Here is a 26,964-nt window from a genome sequence, read left to right on the forward strand (position 1 = left end):
ACTTTGGAGGATGGGCTCATTGTAATGGCTGAAATGGAATGAATGGAAAGGTATCGAACACAATTGAAAGTGACATCAGCTTCTACTGAACACTACTGTAGGAAGTAGCCTGAGGCTACATACGTCAGTCATGTTGAGTGGAGCATGATGGGTCTTATCCCAACCCTCATTACATTGTCTTTTTCATACAGTTGTTCAACAAAGACTAAATTCATGTCTATAAAATGGTTGATTAGCGTTGATTAATTAACTCAAAGAAATCAATCCGAATTCGATCTTGAGTACGCCATCACAGATCTTTCCAAACACTTCCAAATCACCCTCTCGACTCTTCTTCTTCTCCCCCTCCAGATATTACCACTTCCTGTTCACTAATGTTTTCTTCCTCCTCAGATATTACCACTTCCTTTACACAAACTTCCTGCCTGCCAGCCTGAAGGGCATGGTGGACCAGCTGGCCAACTGTGAGGACATCCTCATGAACTTCCTGGTGTCCGCCGTCACCAAGCTGCCGCCCATCAAGGTCACCCAGAAGAAGCAGTACAAAGAGACCATGATGGGACAGGTGTGTGTGTGTGTGTGTGTGTGTGTGTGTGTGTATATATATATTACGGAGAGCACGATGGTTGATTACTAATCATGTTGGTAACCAGTTTAAAATAGCAATAAGGCCCGAGGGGGTGTGGTATATGGCCAATATACCACGGCTAAGAGCTGTTCTTAAGCACGACACAATGCGGAGTGCCTGGATATAGCAGTTAGCCATGATATATATATATATATATATATATATATATATATATATATATATATATATATATATATATATATATATATATATATATATATATATATATATATATATATATATACCACAAACCCCCAAGGTGCCGTATTGCTATTTTAAACTTGTTACCAACATGATTAGTAATCAACCATAGTGCTCTCCCAGAAGCTTGTCTGGTGGGTATATACATCTGCTTCCAAAATCATGGGCATTAATACGGAGATGTTCCCCCCTCTGGTGCTATAACAGCCTCCACTCTTCTGGGAAGGCTTTCCATGTGTGCTTGTGTGGCCTACCACGTCGCGGCTGAGCCGCTGTTGCTCCTACACGTTTCCACTTCACAATAACAGCACTTACAGTTGACCGGGGCAGCTCTAGCAGGGCAGAAATTTGACAAATGACTTGTTTGAAAGGTGGCATCCTATGACAGTGCCTATGAAGTTCATGCTTACATGATGTTTGAGCTGCTTTTGAAGCAAAAGTCGAATTGAAAACATTATTGCCGTTTGTTGAATTCGATTTTCATTATAGCAAGCTCGTGCTGATGGTTTGGTTAGTGGAAGTTAAAGGGCACCTCCACCACTTTTCAACCAAATTTGAAAGCACAATACCAGTGTTAACATATGTGGAAAAAGTGTCACCTGATGACGTCGAAAATGAAAACTTATTTAAAAACAGTGATTTTCAAACAGTTAGAGATTCGCGGTGACGTGGGGAGCAAGAAAATGCCCGCCCTTGGGCTAGAAACCTGTCTCCTGTTTAGAAAAGGGAAAGCAGCACAAGAATGTGACCCTTGTTCAAAAATGATTGTTTTCAAAGAAACTCCTGTTTTCGTTACCGAGATGAGTCCCAGCTTTCTGTGAGTGTATACAGTTCCTTAAGGAGGAAATCGGGAGTAAAAAAATGTGCTTAACAAGTCTCAACTTGCATGGCCTCCCTCTGTGCAATAATAGTGTTTAACATGATTTTTTTAATGACTACCTTGTCTCTGTACCCCAAACATACAATTATCTGTAGCGACCACAAAGACTAGTGAGGTTTTCCAGTGCCTCGCAAAAAAACGGGCACCTATTGGTCGATGTGGAAAACCATTTTTTTAAAGCAGACATTGAATATCTATTTGAGCATGGTGACGTTATTAATTAGATTTTGGATGGTGTATCAAAACACGCAGTCACTATAAAGATGCAGATGTCCTTCGTAACTGAAAAGCCCGAATGAAATCAGATAATTCTGCGTCCTATTTTGACAGGTTGCACATCAAAATATCACTCATGCTTTTCTTGGATATGTTAGTTGAATTGGCTCTCTTTTTTTATTCAGTTAATCTCAGTTGTCTTACTTGGCACTGGAAAATAATTGTCTAGACCCCCGCCGCTAATGTACAGTAACTTTCCATAAAAATATATATATATTGTTGATATCGAGCGAAATAGTTATATTTATGGCAATATTACTTTTTCTCCGTATTACCCAGCTGATTTATTGTTATTGCAAAAAATGTCAATTTATCACTATGTATTTTTGTCTATATCGCCCAGCTCTAGTCCCCACCATTTTGAGAAACCCTGACCTTATTTAGTGTCATGACATGCTGCTGTGATCTAACAATATCTTCCCTTTTTCTCTCTCCTCCCGCCGTGCAGTCGTCGCGGGCTTCGCGCTGGGCCGACCCGGACCACTTCGCCCAGCGGCAGACGTGCATGAACAAGTTCGCCAACTGGTTTGGCGGCATGCCCCTGGTCCACTCCCAAATGAGGCTGGACCCGGTGCTGTTCAAGGACCAGGTCTCCATCCTGCGCAAGAAATACAGGGACATCGAGAGGCTCTGACAGGATGTGCACCCCCTGCCAGAGAGGCCGGGGGAGGCGGCAGCCGAAGGAGGACCACGACAGTGGCAGTAGGACAGTCAGCCAACAGGAGCCCAATCTAAGGCGGCGCTACAGCTCTGTCTTCCACTCAGCACATTGCCAATGACTACAGCAGCGCCAGGACTTGACGAGCGAAATGGTGTCTGGAGAACTATGCGTATACACACACAGAATATACAGATCTGTAGTACGTTCACATAAACACACACAGACACTACTGACGAGACTCTTGGATAGAATATTTTTTTTGGATGAATGCCACGAAGGAGCGAATTACGACAGACTTTCCTGCGACTCTCTGCACATGTGCAGGATGGTAGAGGAAGGGAGGTGTCCAACATGGCAACCCAACCTCAGATCAGATCCGCCCCGGGCTGGTAACCTAGAGTCAATGCAACCCCACCTTGACTCCTTCATGACCTCCCTATGTCTGCATCAGGACCACTGAGACACTCACCACCAGCCCCTGCTCTGGACCCTAGGAAACCATGTTCCTCCATTACTTTCCTAACCATACTTCCCTCCCATACGTACACTGGTTTGAAGCCTTGGGGTCTTATCTTCCTAAACTGTCCCCTGATTAAATTAAATTCAACATTTGGTAGTGAAGGTTGAGAAAAGTTGAGTCAAAGCTTTCCCCCCCCATTTTCAAATGGTGCCACTCATATTGCCATGAGGCACTCGCAAAACCCACAGAAACACTATGCTCAGTCTTTGATTTTCTGATAGTTAGATTTTTATTTCTGATTTATCACAACGATAAGCCAGAAGCATGTCACATTTTAAATGTACCCTTTTTTCCTTCAAAACTCTCAACTCTCAAAAGCAGTTTCACTTTTCTCCTCGTCTTTCCCCTCGGAAGCGCCGTTACCAGTGTGTGTGTACAGAGGTTGAATGTAGGGCTCATCCCCACCATAAGCCCAAGCGGAGCACTTTCCCTCTGTCGGAATGAGCAACATGAACATTCCTGGATGAAATGGAGCAGAACACTGCCTTCTGAACCAAACCCTTTTCACCCATTTTATTTCCCCTTTATTGTTTGCGCAATCCCGTGGCAGGAGTGCATGCTAAATTTAGACCCTGCTTCATTTCCACAGGGGTGTTACAGATTTCAGTGACTCGTCTGTTGTGCCACGTCCCCGAAATTCACATTAGGGCTGCCTTTTTTAAAATTGCTTATTGCACATATTTTCCGTAAATCGATATCGAAAGCCGGAGAACATGCTATCTGGTCGAAATGCCCTCTGTAATATTAGTTGTTCTTCCTAGATGCCCTCATCATAATGGTGTTGGTGAAATACAAGCCTCAAAGCCATTCGATAGACACAGGCATTTCCGACACCATTTGTCAGAGGACATATGTTTTGTGTTTAATTAGAGAAAGACATTTCATTTGAAGTGTTGGTTTCCCTGGGGAGCAGCCCGTGCTGAAACCGTCTGTCTCTATATTTCCCATCATGTCTGACTCTGCTCTGGATGCGGTGACCCACAACCATGACCCTTTGGCTCTAGGCGTACAGTGAAAAGACAACCAGCCCCACTTCACCTAGCCTTGTCATTGTAATGTTCTTCATTACCCTCTTTGTTCATCATTTCTGTTGCTCCTAGTTTTCCTGTGATGCTGGTGTGCTCACAATAGACTCATCCCAGCTCAACTACATTTGGTCTGACACGTTGTTTTGTATTGTGGTCAGATGTGAAAAACCTCCATACATCCTTTTAATTGATACATTTCAAGGAAATAGCTTTGAGATGTGGAAGCTCATGGCTTTATAGGGAAATCCCATTGTGAACAGGCTTTAGTCTTTGTACCACACAAAGAGCCCTGCTAGTTCACTCAAACAGGTACTTGAATGTCTGAAGACTTGAAGGTGCGTAAGTGTGCTTGAGTGGCCTTTTTTTATCGTGAAGGTGACTGAAGGTGTCCATTGAAAGTGCATTTTTGTTCAGAACTAGGCTGCATCTGGCTCCCGAGAAACCGGCCCATAGTGTATCAGCTGTGAGCCTAAGCTCAACTATCTGTTTTTTTTTCTATCCCCTTCGTCGTATCTGCGTCATTTCTCATTGAGGTCGTTGTAGACTTTTTTTTTTTTTTACATTTTGATGTTGTTGTTTTCATCTTCCATATCAGGAAACAATCAATGGAGGTCAGTGTCCACTAGGTGTATACATGGCCAATGAGTTGATATTGTGTCATTGGTGGGCCTGGCCCATCTACTCTTGTCATTTTCACAATGTTCATATGTGATATTATCAGCATAACACTTAATACTACAGTACAGTTAGATTTAGTACAGTTTCAAAGCTGGTATATTGTCAATATATTGTTGTTTTTTTCATTTTTTATTTTCTTTCTGGCAATGTACTCGAGAAGTTTTGGAATGAACTTGTATGACTTGATATTGGCCAAGAGAGATTTACGTTGTATTTTGATGTTGACTTACAGCAAGCCTTGGATCTCTTGGCACTAGACATGCATCTCAATGATTCTGAAAAACGTTGGCCTGCATCTGGTCCCCTTTTTTGAAGTTCAGTCAAGCATCTTTGTATCAAGCCTTTTTCTATCTAGAATTGTCTGAACGAACTTGTTATTATCTCAAGAGCGAAAGTCCCCAGCCTTGCACATTGACTTCACGGGCGAAACCAGAGACATTAACATTTCTGTACATAAACATGTATATTTATTTTCATATGTGAGAAAAACCAGACTGTGTATAGTATGAAATGACAGGGGAAAATAACAGGATTTCATGGCTGAAGGAATAGTTGATGAGCAAAAAAAGAAATGTATATACATTTCTTTAACCCTTGTGCTTTTGCTGGGGGGAAAAAATAAGTCCATTGTGGTATGGGTCAGATTGACCCGCACAGTGTAAACACACTCGACAGTCAAAGAATCAAGTAAAAACAGCCAAAACGTTTGTCTTGTCAGACCTTTCATGAAGAAGAAATACAAGAACATTTGATTTCAAAAACTACATTGAACTATTTGTTAAATATATTTGTCACAAACCAGCATTTTCTGTTTCCCCAAGAAGGCATATTTTTTTTGTATTTCCCAGTAACACTTAGGTGTGATTTGACCCTATTGGTCAGAATTATCCCACATGTTGACACAATGCACGTGTGTGCTTTCTGCAGATGTACAGTTGAAGCCGGAAGTTTACATACACCTCAGCCAAATACATTTAAACTCAGTTTTAAACAATTCCTGACATTTATTCCTCATAAAAATTCCCTATCTTAGGTCAGTTAGGATCACCAAATTATTTTAAGAATGTGAAAGGTCAGAATAATAGAGTGATTTATTTGAGCTTTTATTTCTTTCATCCCATTCCCAGTGGGTCAGAAGTTTAAATACACTCAATTAGTATTTGGTAGCATTGCCTTTAAATTAACTTTGGTCAAACATTTCAGATAGCCTTCCACAAGCTTCCCACAATAAGTTGGGTGAATTTTGGCCCATTCCTCCTGACAGAGCTGGTGTACCTGAGTCAGGTTTGTTGGCCTCCTTGCTCGCACACGCTTTTTCAGTTCTGCCCACACATTTTCTATGGGATTGAGGTCAGCGCTTTGTGATGGCCAATCCAATACCTTGACTTTGTTGTCCTTTAGCCATTTTGCCACAACTTTGGAAGTATGCTTGGGGTCATTGTCCATTTGGAAGACCCATTTGCGACCAAGCTTTACCTTCCTGACTGATGTCTTGAGGTGTTACTTCAATATATCCACATCATTTTCTCTCCTCATGATGCCATCTATTTTGTGAAGTGCATCAGTCCCTCCTGCAGCAAAGCACCCCCACAACATGATGCTGCCACCCCCTTGCTTCATGGTTGGGGTGGCGTTTTTCGGCTTGCAAGCCTCCCCCTTTTTCCTCCAAACATAACGAGTCATTATGGCCTAACAGTTCTATTTTTGTTTCATCAGACCGGAGGACATTTCTCCAAAAAGTACAATCTTTGTCCCCATGTGCAGTTCAAACCGTAGTTGGGCTTTTTTATGGCAGTTTTGGAGCAGTAGCTTCTTCCTTGCTGAGCGGCCTTTCAGGTTATGTTGATATAGGACTCATTTTACTGTGGATATAGATACAAAAGTACCTGTGTCCTCCAGAATCTTCACAAGGTCCTTTTGCTGTTGTTCCGGGATTGATTTTCACTTCTCGCACCAAAGTGCGTTAATCTCTAGGAGACAAGACGCGTCTCCTTCCTGAGCGGTATGACGGCTGCGTAGTCCCATGGTGTTAATACTTGCATACAATTATTGTTTGTACAGATGAGCGTGGTACCTTCAGGCGTTTGGAAATTATGTATGAAATTAAGTATGAACCAGACTTGTGGAGGTCTACAATTTATTTTCTGAGGTCTTGGCTGATTTCTTTTGATTTTCCCATGATGTCAAGCAAAGAGGCACTGAGTTTGACGGTAGGCCTTGAAATACATCCACAGGTACACCTCCAATTGACTCAAATGATGTCAATTAGCCTATCAGACGCTTCTAAAGCCATGACATAATTTTATGGAATTGTCCAAGCTATTTAAAGGCAGTCAACTTGGTGTATGTAAACTTCTGAGCCTCTGGAATTGTGATACAGTGAAATAATCTGTCTGTAAAAAATTGTTGGAAAAGTGGCGTGTCATGCACAAAGTTGATGTCCTAACCGACTTGCCAAAACTATAGTTTGTTAACAAGAAATTTGTGGAGTGGTTGAAAAACTAGTTTTAATGACTCCAACCTAAGTGTATGTAAAATTCCGACTTCAACTGGATTTATTGCATTCTACACAAATGGTGCTGGTTTTACTGTCTTTGCCGGGGCCCTGGAACAATTTTGAGCTGACAGTCTACCTTGACTTCGCTGTTGTGACCATTCTAATATAACCATCTTTAGATGTCCATGTCCTCTCTTCTCTGGATGATGACTGTTGCATGATGCTCTCTCTCTCTCATCGGATGGAGGGGATGGTATGGCAGACTCCACCTCCTGAATCCTCTTCACCAGAGAAATATTCACAAATCTGGATCAATAGCATTGTCCTGTCTCTGAAGCCTCTTCTATTTCACTGTCACAGTCCAAAGTTTGTGATGAGGCTTCAATGACAAATCTTTTGGAGCTCATATGTATGACTGTCTGTGTCGGCGATCTGCTGCTCTCGCACTGAGAAGGAGAAGCTTGGGGAAACTCCTTTCCACCCAAACAGAATTCTAAAAGTGCAACCAGAACCAGTCAAAACAGAATACATCAAAGACACCTCATTTATTTTGGACCTGTGCAAATATCTATACACAATGAAAGCCTCTGGGTCAAAATGACCCACAACAGCATGTTTGTATACAAAATCTACACACATTCCACAACATATCAGCGTGTCCACATTTTGAAGTTAGGTTCATGACCCTATATGAGGAAAAGTAATTTTCATGGAGGAAGAGGTTAACTAGTATTTTAGACAACACAAATGTGGAAATGGGTCAAATTGACCTACAACATAATAGGAGGGTTAATTTTCACATTGTTGCCTATATATATATATATATTTTTTTTTTTTTGTTTCCATGGAATAAAACCATCCCTTTTTGCTTTTAAAATCTTCATCTATAGAGCAACTGCAACCATTATAGAAATCCATTTGTGTTACCATGTCAGTTAATTCATAATCACCATGGAGACAAGATGATACCAATCTAGAATTGGATTTGCTGTGAGCATTTCGATGGCAGCTGGGTCTCTTGAACAGATCGAGGGTTTCCGTTTGTTGCTACAGTGTATTTTAGATTCACCATGTTTTTTTTTTTGTCACTGTCCACATCTGCATACTCATTGATAGTTTTGGGGAAAACTGCCAATTCTCTTGACTGTCATATCTGGTACAAATGTAAAACAACTCTCCATTTAAACATGTCCTTCCATAAAACCATAGGATACCAGACATTCTATGGTTTATCAATGCATGGCATCTGTATCAGTGTGGTTGGATGTGCAGGATGGTTCTGTCAGATTTTTTGGGGGGGATTTTTTTTTTTCAAAATTTTTTTTTATTTTGAGCTCATGGTAACAAACTGATATTTTGAACTGTCGGTCAGAAGAGGAGCACCATACAGGGCTCTCGTTCAACTGGACGTACACTGGAGATTTGGCACCGCTTTCATTCATTCTTGACCACTCTTCTGTCGGATATTAAACTGTGGTGATGGCTGACAACGCACCTGCATGACCACTTCTATGGAATTATTTATCAGTACTTGGCTGTATCAGACAGACAAGATATCATTTTTTTTTAATGACTTAATTTGCTCCCAGCTGTCCTGATGCCTTCCTCCTGCCTACCTTGTAATTAACAAATTACTTTTATAGAGGTAAATGAAATAGAAACATGCCAATTTTTGTAAGAATGATTTATAATAAAAAAGAAACATTTGATCATTGATGCGTGACTGTTTATTGCTTTGAGACAATGTCTAGCCTACTGCTAAGCATAGTAATGTCGAGTTACATTACAGGATAGACAAGGCACATTTTGGGGGGTTTAAAACCCCTCTATGTCTAAGCCCTTGGATTGCAATATCTACTAAGCTAACATGGAATTGTTTTAAGATTGTCATATCATTTTATGACCCCTGTAGGTATGAAAAGCCTAGCCCCCGATCCAACAGGTCCCAGACGTGCTCAATGGGATTGAGATCCGGGCTCTTCGCTGGCCATGGCAGAACACTGACATTCCTGTCTTGCAGGAAATCACGCACAGAACGAGCAGTATGGCTGGTGGCATTGTCATGCTGGAGGGTCATGTCAGGATGAGCCTGCAGGAAGGGTACCACTTGAGGGAGGACGATGTCTTCCCTGTAATGCGCAGCGTTGAGATTGCCTGCAATGACAACAAGCTCAGTCTGATGATGCGACACACCGCCCCAGACCATGACAGACCCTCCAAATTGATCCCGCTCCAGAGTACAGGCCTCGGTGTAACGCTCATTCCTTCGACGATAAAAGCGAAATCTGACCATCACCCCTGGTGAGACAAAACTGAGACTTGTCAGTGAAGAGCATTTTTTTGCCAGTCCTGTCTGGTCCAGCGACGGTGGGTTTGTGCCCATAGGTGACGTTGTTGCCGGTGATGTCTGGTGAGAACCTGCCTTACAACAGGCCGACAAGCCCTCAGTCCAGCTTCTCTCAGCCTATTGCAGACAGTCTGAGCACTGATGGAGGGATTGTGCGTTCCTGGTATAACTTGGGCAGTTGTTGTTGCCATCCTGTACCTGTCACGCAGGTATGATGTTCGGATGTACCGATCCTGTGCAGGTATTGTTACATGTGGTCTGCCACTGCGAGGACGATCAGCTGTCCGTTCTGTCTCCCTGTAGCGCTGTCTTGGGCGTCTCACAGTACAGACATTGCAATTTATTACCCTGGCCACATCTTCATGCCTCCTTGCTTAAGGCACGTTCAAGCAGATGAGCAGGGGGACCTTGGGCATCTTTCTTTTGGTGTTTTTCAGAGTCAGTAGAAAGGCTTCTTTAGTGTCCTAAGTTTTCATAATTGTGACCTTAATTGCCTACCGTCTGTAAGCTGTTAGTGTGTTAATGACCGTTCCACAGGTGCATGTTCATTCGTTGTTTATGGTTCATTGAACAAGCATTGGAAACGGTGTTTGTATTTTTACAAATTATCGTTGAAAGACAGGGTCCTGAAAAAGGGACGTTTCATTTTTTTGATCATGTCAAGCTCATCACCTTGTAGTTTCACCACCCTGTGAAATGATTTAATCTGTATCCTAATAAACAGCATGCTTTCCCGGACGAGTCGTAGTGGGAGGACTACACAACATGTCATCGCGTGACTCCAAGTTACTTCGACATGATGGGTTATTATATCCATATTTGCGCACAAAAACATTTCCACTAACATTTCTAGCATAATTGATTTTACCGACACAAAAAGATCCCACATTGTCTAGGGTATTTTATCGACATTTGGAATGGAATATAACATTTAATAACAACGTAACTCAATTCAGTGTAACATTGATACTATTGCACAATTCTAATTTGTACATAGGTCACAAATAAAGCTATCCCCAGTAAACCTCCGCCCACCTCCTGCACTGCTCACACCTAATCCAGTCCCCACCTGTGACTGAAAAAAGGGGGAGAGATGCCAATTGAAAAGCTCTCTCTTAAAAACATAGCAAGCTATGTGACACAAAATGCAGTGTAAAATACATAAGGGTATAAAGTAACATTAAATGTAACGCTATCAGTCACTAGTGTAAACATTTCTAACTGCAAATAAGTTACGTTATCTTTTTAATGTATTTTACCTCAGACAATCTGGTAGTAAGGTTGCTAGCTAGCACTCCTAGCATTTACTGATAGCACTAGTTTATGCTAGCTAGCAACTTCACTAACTGGGCTAGTCATTGTCTAAATGACAGGTAGAAACACATTCATAACCATAAAGGGGAGACTAGCCCCCAGGGGCCAGCTACCCCCTTTACTAAATAAAAATGACCTACACTTCTCTCTAAACAAGTGGATTATTTATCATTAAGGCTTTCCTACTTGTGTATCTCATAAAAAAAAAAAAGCTTTATTGGAATATATCTACAACATTTTGAAAATAGCAAAAAAATTACAAATTTACCACAATCGTTTTGAAATATCTCAGTTGTGATGACACAGAGGATATTTTTGTTGAGCAAGAGCAGTGACAACAAGGAAAATTATTTGGTGACATCTTGTGGTGTTAATGTGAATTACAGGGGGGGTTACCCCCTTGTACCGTACTTTTACAAGCATAAAAAGTTTGGCTGGAAACCTGGTTTGTGAAAATAAATCATGATCCACTATCCAGCGATTGATTCTTATTCTGTGGAAGGAGCGTCTTTGCTTTCCTCCCTATTCTGCTTCCCAAATGACACCATATCCCCTACATAGGTAATATTGATATTAATATGAGACCTGATGGCCTGCGGCCTTCCCTTTCTGTTTCTCTGTCGGCCACAGTCCATCTTTCCGCCCATAGCCGGCCGTAGCCTTATGCTAAAAAAAAACAAGCTTACTGGCAAAACTTTTTAGGGCCCCCCTCTTGGCAGCGGAGAGAGAAATGTGCGGTTTTGCCATGGGTTTGATAGAACATTTTGCAGTTTAAAAGCAAATTTCCTGCAATTCTCCATATTTTGCCATGGCTTATGCCATTTTAAAGACATCTGAGAGAGTGACTAAAAAAATCTATGGGGGCCCGCTGGAGGTCCGGGCCCCTGGGCACGTCCCCTGCATACCTGGTTCGTAATTCAGCCATAATTACTACAAGGTTTAGATATCTGGCTAGACTAACTTACCTAGCAACCTAAAACATTTTAGCCAACATGGGCTTACTGACTGATTTGTAAGAAGACTACTTGGGAGTAACAAGCTACCTACCCTACATTCCTGACTGGTAGTTATTTAATGCTCTGATGTTTTCACATATTTAAAGCTGTTCAGTCAAATGTTGAAAGTTAATAGATTAGAAATGTAATTAGTTAAGAATGTTCGGTAAGGTTGGAAAACAAAAGTCGTAATCTTGATTTGAACTGGCAACCAAGCGGGTCGCAACACGCATGTAATGCCTCCAACATATTTTTAACCACCTACTTTCATCCAACCAATCACATTAGTTCTGCTCAAGACGGAGCTTCCCTCAGAACATGATTGAGGCCGATGTGATGCTAATGATTTGTCAAGACTGATGGTTTGTTTACGTAGCAGGTTAGGAGAATGAGGGGTTGGATTGAATCTGTATTGCGGGAGATCTGTGTTATAGCGTTTGCAGGGAGTGCATTCACGGCAAATGCTGCATATGTCGACCTAATTGGAAATTACCTTTACATTGTAACGCAGATCTTCCACGATACAGATTGAATCCAACCTGAGGTTAAGGTTAGGAAAAGGGTTATGCTTAGCTAAAATGATAGTTGTCAACAACCAGATGGAGCTGTCTACTCCCTCCAGCTACAACCGTAGAAACCATCACCTACACTGCATTCGGGAATATATTCAGACCCCTTGACTTTTTCCACCATTTTATGTTACAGCCTTATTCTAAAATTGATAAATGTTTTATTTAATCAATCTACACATAATACCCATAATGACAAAACAAAAACACTCAATTGAGCTCAGGTGCATCCTGTTTCCATGGATCATCCTTGAGATGTTTCTACAACGTAATTGGAGTCCACCTGCGGTAAATTAAACTGATTGGACATGATTTGGAAAGGCACACACCTGTCTATGCAAGGTCCCACAGTTGTCAGAGCAAAATCCAAGCCATGAGGTTGAAGGAATTGTCCGTAGAGCTCTAAAACAAGATTGTGTCGAGGCACAGACATGCGGAAGGGTACCAAAAAATGTATTTAGAATTGAAGGTCCTCAAGAACACAGTGGCATCCATCACTCATGAATGTTAGAAGTTTGGAATCACCAAGACTCTTCCTAGAGCTGGCCGTCTAGCCAAACTGAGCAACTGGGGGAGAAGGGCCTTGGTGAGGGAGGTGACCAAGAACCCGATGGTGACCCTGACAGAGTTCCTCTGAGGAGATGGGAGGACAACCATCTCTGCAGCACTCCACCAATCAGGCCTTTATTGTAGAGTGCCCAGGCAGGAAGCCACTGCTCAGTAAAAGGCACATGACAGCCTGCTTTGAGTTTGCCACGAAGTCTGAAAGTCCTTTAGGTGCCATGACAAACAAGATTCTCTGGTCTGATGAAACTAAGATTGAACTCTTTGGCCTAAATGCCAAGCGTCACGTCTGGAGGAAACCAGGCACCACTCATCACTTGGCCAAGACCATCCATACGGTGAAGCTTGGTGGTGGCAGTACCATGCTGTGGGATGTTTTTCAGAGGCAGGGACTGAGAGACTAGTCAGGATCGAGGGAAAGATGAACGGAGCAAAGTGCAGAGATCCTTGATGAAAACCTGCTCCATAGCGCTCAGGACCTCAGACTGGGACGAATGTTCACCAGGACAATGACCCTAAGCACACAGCCAAGAAAACATAGGGGTGGCTTCGGTAAAAGTCTGAATGTCCTTGAGTGGCCCAGCCAGAGCCCGGACTTGAACCCGATCCAACATATCTGACCTGAAAATAGCTGTGCAGTGACGCTCCCCATCCAACCTGACAGAGCTTGAGAGGATCTGCAGAAAGGAATGGGAGAAGCTACAATGGGAGAAGCCAAATACAGGTGTGCCAAGCTTGTAGCATCATACCCAAGAAGACTCGAGGCTGTAATCGCTGCCAAAGGTGCTTCAACAAAGTACTGAGAAAAGGGTCTGAATGTGATTGTTTTTTTCTTTGTAATATTGCTAAATCTGTTTTTTCTTTGTCATTATGGGGTATTGTGTGTAGATTGATGAAGGGAAAAACATTTTTAATCCATTTTAGAATAAGGTTGTAACAAAATGTGGAACAAGTGAAGGGGTCTCAATACTTTCCGAATGCACTGTACGTAAAGAAACCCTCTGTTCCGACAAATCATCAGTATAATAACACCAGGATTCAATCAAAGGGTCAGGGGGCCCCAGTGGCCACGGGACCCTACTAAGTTGTTTATGTCGCTTATTGGCTGGGCCGGCACTGTTTCTGGCTGGATTTTTTTTGTTTTACTTTTAAAGCCTGGGGACAATCCAAAAAGACCACAAAGAGACCTGATCTGACGGTCCTCGTGAGCAGACAGATCTAAAAATAGAACGGAAAGAAACAGTGGCCTAAATCACTGCAGGATTTATAGCGCCATAGAATTACAAAAGTTAACGAGACATTGTGATGATCATAAAAAGTCCAGTAAAAATAATGCAAACCTCAATCTGGCAGTGATTTAATTTGAAACTTATTTTCAACAATGTGCCCTAGTATTTTTTTACATGTCTGTGCTCTCCTTCACAAATGTTGCCCTGTATGTCCTTTTAGCTAAAATGGTTAAGGAATGTATAAAAACATATCGAGGGAAATAGAACATCAAAACCCCTTTAAATGGGTAATCTGAGTATTTGTCATATTTTGGGATAGAGATTAAATATATAAAATGTTGTACGATTGACTACATATTGTCCTGCATTTATACCTAGTGCCTACAATAAATCAACAGTTGATTTGAATTCTACTGAAAGCCATGACTATAGTCTTTCAAACCACAACTCTGAAAGTCCTCAACCATATTGTAGGCGATAACTACACTCACCGGCCAGTGTATTAGGTACAACATCCCGTTCACACACATGGATCGCTCCAAAAGAGAGTGAGTCACGTGGCTTGCTGTATAAAGCATGCAGAGGGGCATCGAGGCATTCGATTATTGTGCGATTGAATGTTAGAATGGGCAAAAGGAGTGACCTAATCAACTTTGAGCATGGTATGATCGTCGGTGCCAAGCACGCCGGATCCAGTATCTTAGAAACGGCCGCGCTCCTGGGATTTTCACAAATGACCGTGTCTAGGGTTTACCGAGAACGGTGCGACAAATAAAAAAACATCCAGTCAGCGGCAGTCCTGTGGGCGAAAACAGCTCGTTGATGAGAGAGGTCGAAGGATAATGGCAAGACTCATGCAAGTTAACAAGTGGGCTACAAACAAATAATGGCGCAGAACGACATCTCAGGACACACAACTCATTGGTCCTTGTCATGGATGGGGCTATTGCAGCAGATGACCAGTCTGATCCCAGTACTAAATGGGTGTGCCTAATAAATTGGCCGGGTAATGTATATCAGCATTTCCCCATTGCATGACTTATCTTCATTCTTCTTTGCTTTCTTCCCCCTTTTCTTCTCTCCCAACTCGTCTTGTGGGAAAGAGTAGTATATTGTGAAAGCCTGTATTTCTTAAGTGCCACCTTAGAGGGACCCTGTCACTTATCCAGTTAATAGCCATATCTTCCAGTCGGTGGTGTGTGTGTGTGTGTATGCACGCCCTCTGTGTCGCCGTGTTTGGCATTCAATTCCTAACAGCCAGCATGGAGTTTATCTCCCAGATGAGGTTTCGGAGCTGGTCCATTATCTGCTTCAGCTGTTGGTTCTTCTGTTTGAGCTTCTGTAATAAAGCACATGAAGTCACATTGTCAGAGTCGATCAAACAAGCCGTAGCCACATAAGTATTTACACAGTGGTGGTTGGTTGATAAGATGCCTTTGAAAAGCTTTGGAAGGGGCATTAGGTTCAAGAACCTCAACTGAAAGAACATACGGTCGTTTTTCATGGGAGGATTTTCTTTTTGTTTTTCAACTAGGAGAGCTGATTGGCTGACATGATCAATCCCTACAGTAGTTTAATCTCTAAACTAACACATCTGGCCCTAACTCACAGGTATAGTACACAACGCAACAGGGCAAAGTCAATCACTCAGACAGTTGACTGAAGATTACCTTTGAATACACAAGTCCAATCTTAGTCAACAGCTGCGGTTTACTCAAGTGCCTTATTGCTGAGGTTTAGGCACAAACAAATAATGGCAGAGCCTAAGCTGCTCCAAAAGCACACCTGCCAACAGTGTCCTTATAGGATTTAAGTCAGGCCCTAGCACCAGCGTTGGAGAAGTCTACCTAGCCATAGTGGTCTGACTAGCTATCAGAAGATAGCATGGGGAGAGATACACTCAGGAGCTACTGTATCTGCAGTTCAGTGAAAAAGTATTGCCCCTTTGTGATTTTTTTGCATATTTTTGTATTTTAAGTAAGTGCCCCCTTACACTAAATAACTGGTTGTGCCACCTTTAGCGGCAATGACTACAACCAAATGCTTCCTGTCATTGTAAATCAGTCTCTCACATCGCTGTGGAGGAATTTTGGCCCATTCTTGCATGCAGAACAGCTTTAACTCAGCGACATTTGTGGGTTTTGAATCATGAACTGCTCGTTTCAAGTCTTGCCACAACATCTCAATTGGGATTAGGTCTGGACTTTGACTAGGCCATTCCAAAACTTCAAATGTCTTGCTTTTTAACCATTCTCATTTAGACTTGATTGTATGTTTTGGATCATTGTCTTTCTGCATGACCCAACTGCGCTTCAGCTCACAGACGGATGGTCTGACATTCCCCTGTAGAATTCTCTGATGCAGAACAGAATTAACCTGGATGATCATCAAGACTCTTGGAAGAATGTTCTATGGACAAATGAGTCAAAAGTATACCTTTTTGGATAACATGGGTCCCATTTATGCCTGGTGAAAAACCAAAACACCGCATTTCACAGTAAGAACCTCATTCCAACGGTCAAGCATGGTGGTAGTAGTGTGATGATTTGGAGATGCTTTACTGCCACAGGAACTGGACAAATTGCCTTAATAGAAGAAACAATAAATTCTTCTCTCTATTGGAGAATGTCAGGGAATCCGACTGTGAGCTGAAACTGAAGCGCAGCTGGGTCATGATCCAAAACATGAAAATGGTTAAAAAGCAACAAGTTTTGGAATGGCCTAGTCAAAGTCCAGACCTAATCCCAATTGAGATGTTGTGGCAAGACTTAACAAATTGTGGGCAAAACCCACAAATGTCGCTGAGTTAAAGCAGTTCTGCATGCAAGAGTGGGCCAAAATTCCTCCACAGCGACGTGAGAGACTGATCAACAACTACAGGAAGCATTTGGTGGCAGTCATTGCAGCTAAAAGATGACACAACCAGTAATTGAGTGCAAGTGGGCAATTACTTATGTTATTTATTTATTTATTTATTTAATTAACTGTTATGTAACTTTTTGTTATTTATAAACTCAGGTGCTCTTTATTTAACATTAGGTTTTGGTTGAAGATCTGATAACATTCAGTATCAAACATAAGCAAAAATAGAGAAAATCAGAAAGAGGGCAATACTTTTTCACGGCACTGTATATTAAGATGAAATCCATTTTGCGCTCTCTAATGCTCCTTTAGCCGTGACTAATTACCAGCCATTTTTTGCGAGCGCAGATAACACCTTCAGCAATCGATTTCACACAGCCCCTCTTAATATAAACTATTTATCTGATTGTCCTTGGAAGATATTCCGGAGTGGAACATTTGGAACAGTTCCAGTGTGTCTCTAGGGGGTTCTTCTCTCTCTTTTGCCACCAGCCTTTCACTATGAGTCACTGGGAGGGAGGAGTGTGTACTGTACTATATGGGATGTACCTCATTAACCCCACCAGTGACTAAATAAAAGCTGTTCTTTATCCTCTATGAGTTGAGAGATTTATCAGTAAATCTTTGGAATTTCAGTTCAGTCATGAGACTCACACAGCAAGTCTTCCGTTGGGAGAAAAACGGAAGACAGTGGAATATGTTTTTAACACTCATATTTCAGAGCTGCAGGTCTATGAACGATCCCACTGCTGATGGAAAGTGATGGTTCTGACTGGTTGGTCAAATCTGAGAGAGAACAGCCATGCCTTCCGCTCCTCTGACAGCCTAGCCTGCCTTCCGCCACAGGGTCCAACTCCCTCCCTCACTTCAGGGATCCTGGGGATGCGCTCTCTCATTTCCTTGCCTGCCACTCAAGACCGTTTTCATCCACATTCATTCCTTTTGACATTGTGTAAGCCGCAGCAGGGTGGCTGGTCAACAAATCATGAAAGTAAACACAGAATTGCGTTTTCAGCTGCCGTCTGTAGAGGCCTTCCACAGACAATAGGCCTACCTGAGCTAGCATAGGCACAGCTTGATACAGTACACTACAGTGAGCTGACAGACGAGTGTACGTGCACGCAGGTTACTGTTATAGTTGTTTCCTCTTTCCCATGACAGCCAGCTGTGGTATGGGGGAAGATGAGATGGGGGGGATGAAAGTGTTTCCAGGGCTGTGAGGTGAACGTGACGAGTGACAGCCAACTGCCGAGAAGATCCTGCTTTCATGGCACACCTGGGCAGAGGACAGAGAGGCGGTTTCGCTCGGGCAGATGTTGGAATGCTCCAGGGCACCGGCAATTCTCATGTCAGCATATCTCCTCTCATATGTACTTTATCTTTGTCCTTCCAAATCTGCTGAGTGAGAGAAGAGCGATTTCACGATGATACCCATTACTCATTAATACCCAGAACTTTTATCTTGACAGCTTCCGTGATCTTCTCCTTTCTTAGTCTGACTTGAAAGGGTTCTTCTCAAGTCGAATCAGTGTGTTAAAAAAAAGCAAACAGACAAAGGGGATATGCATATCTGAGGGACGGTTAGATTTGAAACGGAATGACTTCGTCATTAGTCACACCTTTTAAAGGAGAACAATTGGAAGGAGTGCGAGAGCTATCGGAGAGGCGATGGCTTATCATATAGAACTCTGTGGACTGAGTGAACGTAGAGGCCGAAGGGTTGGGGATGTTCCTCTCTCTCGCTCCGTTCCCTTCATCTGATTCTCTTCAACCCTCATCTGGAAATGATATCAAAAGGAGCCGTCCTCAGTAATGGGGGTGAGAGACGTAAGGCTTTTTGATCAAACCGTCTTCTTGTAAAAAGTCTGGTTCATTCAAATACGCCAAAGATTTCTCTCTCGGCTGAGTGATGGAGTTCTAGGAGCCAATTTTGGAAACAACATCTCAGCCACCCTTACACTGTAATTTCTATTACTTTCAAACAGTCCGGTAAAGTCCCGAAAGTACAGACAGTCTATTATCTTACATAACTGACATTTCTGTGTTCATTGATTGTTGGATTTTGTCCCATTAGAGACATTCAGGGTTTTGAATGATTAGACGAAAACTAATCTTGTTATGATATCATACCAATAGATGAGAGATTCCTCCTTTTTCTGTTTCTTCTACAATTAAAAATATCGACCTCCACCCTTTCAGAACCCAGCAGCTTTATAATTGAGCGGATTTCGACGATAACTGACCAACGGCTTTAAAGTTGCCGGCCAAAGTCAAGAATAGCGAGTCATGCTAAAAAAAAACATGCCTTCAGTCTGGATTTCGCTTGGCTAATCCGCCCTGTCGCTGGCTATTCAAAATCGCTGCTTTCACTCCGGTTGGATCTGGCTGGGAATTACAAGTGTAAGTGTCTATGAGTGAGGCGAGGGGATTAGGCAGTTGGAGAGGACAGAGGAGAGAGAGGAAAGAAAAGGAGAAGAGTGTTCTCATATTGCTGCGAGAGCACCCTCCTCCATAATCTATCAGTGCTTCCTCGTTTTCATTGGCAGCCGAGGATGAGTCAGTTCTGAGCTTGTCAAAGACCCGTTCAAACGCCATCTCACATTTCCACCAAACATAGCTACAATCTTCAGTCGTCGTCGGTGTTCTTTTGGGCATGCTGTTGGGTGGGTGTGCCATTGTCAAGAAAGGGGTTGGTCGTGAAAAAAAAAAAACGTGAGTTGAACTCATGACACTTTCTTTACAGGTTCATCTTTATGGACTATCTAGTGCCACCACAGACTTTTGTAGAGGTCTATTGTGTAGTGAGTTAGGCAGGTCCCTCAGTAAGCAGTAAGAACTGAACTGAGGTGGTAAGCCAGCAGTCTTCTGATAGTAAGTGTGCTTTGGAGTTGACAGCGGGCCTACTTAAGAACTGTGCACACTTTGGAGAGGTGTGTGGCCACATGGAGACATCATTTAGTCCTCTCGCTCAAACCCTTGTCCTTTTTTTGTTCTTATGCTGCACCTACCATAAACTGTCGGCATGTCCCGTTCCATTATTTATTTGATCGGATTTTAAACTAAGAATATAATTTAACTTGATATTTTTTCAGAGTGAGTGCGCATATGAAGTGGCTATGTTGGAGTGTAAAAGTGGTTTTGAAACGGGTCCTATATGCAGAGTTATTTGGCGACTTTAGTTGTGAATGATACACACCTTAGAATGTGTTTAGAAATCAAAACATATATGGGCTGCATGGTGCGACGATAGGCTATTGATCATTTGAATAAGTGGCAAAAAAGAAAAGCTCAGTTGCTTGTCTCGGGCTGCACAGCTGTTCTCTCATCAAGTGATCCTATTATCACCCATCAGACTATTCTCAATTTCATCTTTACTAATATGTCAAATTAGTTTTGATTTAGAATGGCCATCATCAAATGGGCAGGAGCAGGGGCAGGGATGGAAAATACATGTCATCTGTGTGCAAATATGGAATGGAGGCCGTGCTTTTCCACCGCCAGTCTGTTTTATAGGCTACTTCGGTTTTATAGCGGAGCTGTGTTTAACATGAGCAGCTGAGAAATAAATATAAAGAACACTTATTTCCCTCCCCACATCAACCACTGTTTGAGGAGTATGCTCTCACTGCCCGACAGGTGATATTCTGCCCAAACTCTGTATGCCATGGGCTCTCAAACCTTGTTCCTGCAGCTACCCAGTGCATCACTTGGGAATCCAAGTGAAAGCTGTTCGGGAATATCAATAGTGACATGCTTTCGCAACGAAACATATTTCACTAAACTGTTGAGAGCCTTTCTGCGCACCCAAGAAAAGAATAATGGACAGAAAAGGGGAGATGGATGGTGGCGAGATTCTGTATAGCTGAAGGTAAAGTGTCACTCAATTCATTCTGAAAATAGAAAAAAAATACTAGGCTATTCAAAATCAAATACAAATTCACTTATTGTAAACTAACTGTAATCCGCCATGCACAATCGATGAACCGACAGCATACATTCTCTACCAGACTCATGGATTTTGGAGTGTAGCAAAAGGTAATCAGTCCATCCAGTATGCAACATAATACAGTCCACACTCAAAGGCGATTACTCAAATGTTTAATTTTGGTGTATAGGCTAGACCAATTATGTACCAAAGACATCTTAAATGAGTTATGTTTTTTTTTTGCCATGCATAATATGCAGTAGTAGGATAAATATATATATATTTTCTCTTGGGTTTGGGCTCATAAGGCTATGCATATGCATAAGTTGTAATATGCATATGGGTGTTTTGAATTAATCATCACCTTAGAAAGGGCTGTCCATTTTGTTGTTAGGCTTTGAAACAACTTCCACAAACAACCATGTTTTACACTGTTTCAACCTGCTGTTGAACTTCTTTCTCCAAATTGATCATCACAGTGAGGTGTTTTTTAAAAGTATGATAGGTCTACTGTTTAAATTACAATTGTTTGATGTGATTTTCGATAGCATTTATATTGATGCCAGAGTAGTTAGAGGGACAATAGAACCCTGAGTACCAGGCCATTCGGCCCTAATGGTAGTTAGCAAGTTGGGTACTACTGACGCATGTCCAGAGTATATAAAATGAAATTACCGTGACTCAATGGTCACATGGAATTTTAGTGTGGTCATGACTCATGACTGCGGGTCTGTTTTTAGTATCTGCACCCCACCTAGGAGCCTTAACATGTTCGATACCAATGTATGTCAGAGAGCTGATGTCGTGACGAGCCTCCATGAAATGCGCAGCCACAGGGCTTCTCTGATCAAGAGTCCTGATATTACTCCTGTGTTCTGCTATCCTTGTTTTCAGAGCTCAGTTAGTTGTTTCCTACACAGCATAGACCACAAATACACTTGATCAGGTATACCACATTTGTTGGAGAATAAGTAATGACGCCCTTAATCTTAATGGCTCTGCCCGCGATGTGGTGATTGAACGTTGTGCATTTGTCCGTAAAGTTACACTGGGTACATCGGCCACATCTGTAATTACCGTCCCGACACATTGTCTAGGTAGGTGCTAAGTGGCACCGGTAGAAGAGACCGACAGACCTCCCCACCCTTTGACTGAAGTTGGAGGTGTGTCTAAAGACTACCTTTTAAACATCTTTTCCAGTTGTGCTCAAGATGTGACAGCGTTTTTAAATGTTTTATGATATGGTTGAACTGTTTGCCAAGTGGGGAGTACTGAAGGAAGCATTGGACTCGTTGGTCAGAAGGTGGTTTGTGAGTGAGGATGTCATCCTGGGTCATATTTTTGTAACAGTCCTGTGTGTCATACAGCCATTCCTCTGGGTAACCCCGGAGTCTAAAGCGTTCATCCAGACAGTGCGCTTGTTTGTCATAGTCCCTCTGTGTGCCCCAGATGCTGCATTATGCGACTGTATTGGCTGATTGGGAGGCTCTTTTTCAGGGGGGTAGGGTGGAAGTTATCTCCGGGTAACAGGGAATTCCGGTCAGTCGGCTTCCTGCATAGGTCTGTGTTAAAACCACCCCCCTCCCCTTTTATCAAAATGTCCAGGGGCCTCATTCCTAATCATTGTGTACATTTCACACTAAATATCTGCATGTTTCCTGTTATAAAATCAGACCTGTCACAAAACTGTGCACGCATGAACGAGCAATATAAGCATTATAAAATGCACATCATTCACCTTCTTTGATGACAATAACACCTTTATTTGCTGTATAAGTTTTGGAATTAGGCCAAGACAGCCTATTTCCTTTAGATACTTCTCATTTCATTGCTATCTAATAAAATGTGACTCGTTTCAGGAAACTAGGCGCTTGTCACACGTCACTACTTCACAGGAGAGCCATTTGAATGTAAACTTTTTTTTTAATCAAATGCATTCTTTGGCAGAAATGCATTCTGGAACATGTGAACATTCATGTGCCTTAATAACAAACTTGTATGCCATCTATAAATACAAATATTTTTTTTAAATGACTAGTTGGTTTAGCCATGAAAAAAGACAGGAACCTTCCTGCTAACCGTGATAGGCTGAGATAATGGACTGGCTGGACATGCCAAGAGATGAGTTATGATTGGTCTGCCATGTTGCACGCTTCTATCTATGAGCTGGTCAGTATTTGTCGGTAATCGTTTCTAACGCAGCTTTTTTTTAAAGATATCAAAGTGTTGCTCTCCACTTCCTGGAGGACCGAGTTTTGAAATCAGTGGAAGGCCCGGGGGAATTAGAGTTGATTGCAAATATGCAGAGGGAGTCAAAAAGAGAACAAGATAGAAAGTCTGGCTAGCTACATTTTCAAGATATTACATGTTTCTAATTTTGTCAAATACATTTTCTGGCTGGCTCGCTAGCTAACGTTACATGTATGATCTGTGTATTAATATTCATATCTCAGAGCCATTTGCATTGCTAGTTATAGCCTAATGTTAGCTAGCTAACATTGAACCTGGTTGGCTTGCTACCTGCAGATTCATGCAGGGTAGTAACCTTATGAGTTGGGATTATGGTTCATTGTTTAGCTACATGTCTAATCCAAAGACTCCACTATGCAAGTAACCATTTCAATAGAGTGTTCATGACAACTGTCGATAGACATAGCTGGTAACTAACTGATACATTTACGAAGGCTCAATGCCGTTGAACATGGCCGGTGTTGGCATAAAAGCATAATTAAATTGTTGCCAGCAGCACAGTTAGTCACTAACGCTCTAGATAACATAAAAACAGCCTAATCAGCTCTGCTAGGACTACTAAAACGGTCAGAGTGAGCTGTTCTCGCTGTTATGTCTGGAAGTAGCTAGCAAGCTAGCCAACATTAGCCAGTTAGCTTGGGCGCTTGACTGCTGCTGTTAGGTCAGAACACTCCGATCAACCCAACTCCGCGGTCCGAGCGTCCAGTGTGCATTCTGAACGCTCCGAGAGCGAAACACTCAACATTTATGAACGGACAATCTGACAACGATCTAAATTGACGAAATGCCCAGAGCGCACTCTGACACTCCAATGTACGAATACACCCGTAGTATAAACCAGCATTTAGTCTTGAAATCTTTGGTTGTTTAGTACATGGCCTCACATGTGAATCCTTAAATAGTTGGGCGGGGCTAAGGCTTAAGAGGGTGTGAACGATGCTGAATGGGTGTAGACAAAGAAGAGCTCTCCAGTAGGTACCAAAACATTCAAGGAACATTTTCTCAAAAGTGAGGTTACAAGTTCATCAACTTTCAAAGCAGAATTTATTTCTCATTGTTCCTCAACTGCAGTGTATGATATACCATTTTCTGTCTCTACTTTTATTCAATGTATAAAAAAAAAAACACAATTTCAAATTTTGCTACATAAGACCGATTGGTTACAAACAAGAGAGTAAAATGATGTAATAAGAGTCAAATGGCACGGAATTATGCCAATCTGTATTTGGGGTTGTTCGAATAGAATGTGATTTTCAGCCCTAACAATCCATTCTTGCACCATATCAAGCTCTGGAAACACTTAATTGATGACATTCCTTCGATTTTAGGGCACAGCAAACTTTATAAGTTGAATTAGGTGACTAATTATATCTACGGCCACCGCGGCCAATGGTCATACTGTTGCCTAGGTTATAACTCGGACCCATTTGTATGTATATAATCCTGTATGCTTCATTATGGTTGACTATGGGCAAAAGTGAATTGTTTCCACACCCACCATGCGTCATGTAAAGGGGAATGTGTATATTTTGAGTTGGGAGCACTCTCGTCTCTTTGACGTGGCGGAAATCCGTTTGGGATCGAAACGTTGTTAACAAAGTGGTGAATTGGGAGCATAAACAGCCTTCCTGTTCTTTGTATGTTGCACCTACCCCGCATGTTCCAGGAATATTCTTACTGTGTTACTGAATGTATTCAGAGTATTTTTAGACTTTGTAATCAACAGATGTGGCGAAAAGAACAGTAGATGTAAAACGCACATACAAATCAACAGGGTAATGTTTCATTTAATGTTTTGTTTCAGGTGCACTGTTGTGTCCTCACCTTTGGTCTGATCATTTTCCCATAATCTCCAAACTGTCAACTTTTTTTTAAATATATATATTTTTTTACACCTTTATTTAACTAGGCAAGTCAGTCAAGAACAAATTCTTATTTACAATGATGGCCTACACCGGCCAGACCCGGACAACGCTGGGCCAATTGTGTGCCGCCCTATGAGACTCCCAATCAGGGCCGGTTATGATACATACTGGAATCGCAACAGGGTGTCTTAGACCGCTTCGCCACTCGGGAGCCCATTGGTACCATGGTTATTATTTCTTCCGTAATAAACATTTACATTTTGCCCTATCCATATAGGCCAATTTCCACGAGTGTAAAGGGTTCATTTCCTTCATTGAATTGATCAACTCTCCCTTAAAAAAAACCAAGAAAGTTTAACTGCCCAAGTGTACACTAGCTGACATGGGCCTCCCAGGAGGACAAGGGCCCAAGGTATGGTGGGGAAGATAACGCCTTCCACTGCTCACTGGCAGAAATACAATGGCCATGTTGTCATCCTCTGCATACACCATGCCTTTCAATATGTCCTCAGCCCTGAGCTGGAAAGCTTGCAGTGTCAGCTGACTGTGGCAGAACAGTTCCCATTGATTCTGCTGCTTTTCTTTTCCTTCTTCACCCTGCCCGGCCCTCTGCAGCACTTGACCTGCCGCCAGGTAGCGGTATTGACTGGGCTCTGCTTTGTGATTATATATGAGGGCCACAAAGGCTAAACTGCCATTTTACACCCTCTCTTTAAAACCAAATGGCGGGGCCAAACACAGCCCATTGCATATGATGTATAACTGTTTTTGTGCTGGATAACGTGACTCGCAGAACAACAGCGAGTAGGCCCATTTCGTCTGACCTAAGCACTTGTACTACAAATGCGTTCTTTGGAATACGCTAAATATTTGCTTTAAAACCAGGGGATCCACTCTCACATCAGCGTTTAAGTTACTTTACAGTCAAAGGGGCATACATGTATTTTCAGTACAGAAAATGTGTAATCCCAGAGTTGAAAAGTTCATCCCATCTTGAAAGCAGTGTTTAGGATTCAAAGCCAGAGTAGGCTGATGAGGGTAGGTTGTGTGCCCGGGGCGTGAATTGATAAGCAATAATTAAATTAGAAGCACAAGAAGAAACCTGCCCTGTTGCGATTGGGGGCCTGTGAGATGATTTAGCTTGTATATAGGGTTCAGATGGTGCAAATGGTCTGAGAATTGTGCTAGGAAACTAGAAACTCCAAAAGTTTTGGGTTCAATACCAAGCGCCCACGACAAGTTCCTTCAAATAAAAGCATTTGCACAGTGATCAGGCAGATATTGTTCCCCCCCCCCCCCATCATCTCTTCGAATGATATTGGGAGAAGAGTAGAGAGAGATCATAGGTTTAGAAGAATCCAGTAGGGAAACAATATGAATAAAAGGGAAGGAACTTGCCCATCTGGAGTAACCCTCTTACGGCAGAGTCAGAGTTGCAAAAGAACATACACAACATGAACAAGAGTATGTGGACACTTGCTCATCGAACATCTCATTCCAAAATCATGGGCATTAATATGGAGTTGGTCACCTCTCTGCTGCTATAACAGCCTCCACTCTTCTGGGAAGGCTTTCCACTAGATGTTGGAACATTGCTGTGGGGGCTTCCTTCCATTCAGCCACAAGAGCAGTGAGTTAAATGATATTCTTTTTACTATAAAATAATGGCATGGGG

General features: G+C 42.2%; 2 protein-coding genes across 3 annotated transcripts in view; one reads left to right on the forward strand and one right to left on the reverse strand.

Annotated features, from left to right (window-relative positions):
• The window catches only part of LOC110487634 (exostosin-1b-like), a 95,943-nt gene extending 90,224 nt beyond the window's left edge, over positions 1-5,719 (forward strand). The window contains exons 10-11 of the mRNA XM_036971037.1: positions 394-565; positions 2,434-5,719. Of these exons, the coding sequence (XP_036826932.1) occupies positions 394-565; positions 2,434-2,619 (358 nt within the window). The 3' untranslated portion in view covers positions 2,620-5,719. The remainder of the gene's footprint in view (positions 1-393; positions 566-2,433) is intronic.
• An 8,287-nt stretch (positions 5,720-14,006) lies between these two features.
• The window catches only part of LOC110488406 (mediator of RNA polymerase II transcription subunit 30), a 36,226-nt gene continuing 23,268 nt past the window's right edge, over positions 14,007-26,964 (reverse strand). For both annotated transcript variants that reach the window (XM_036971233.1, XM_036971232.1), the window contains exon 5: positions 14,007-15,726. In XM_036971233.1, the coding sequence (XP_036827128.1) occupies positions 15,631-15,726 (96 nt within the window). In that variant the 3' untranslated portion in view covers positions 14,007-15,630. The remainder of the gene's footprint in view (positions 15,727-26,964) is intronic.

This window comes from Oncorhynchus mykiss, chromosome 32 (genome assembly GCF_013265735.2).
Source record: "Oncorhynchus mykiss isolate Arlee chromosome 32, USDA_OmykA_1.1, whole genome shotgun sequence".
NCBI classification, from domain to species: Eukaryota; Metazoa; Chordata; class Actinopteri; order Salmoniformes; family Salmonidae; genus Oncorhynchus; species Oncorhynchus mykiss.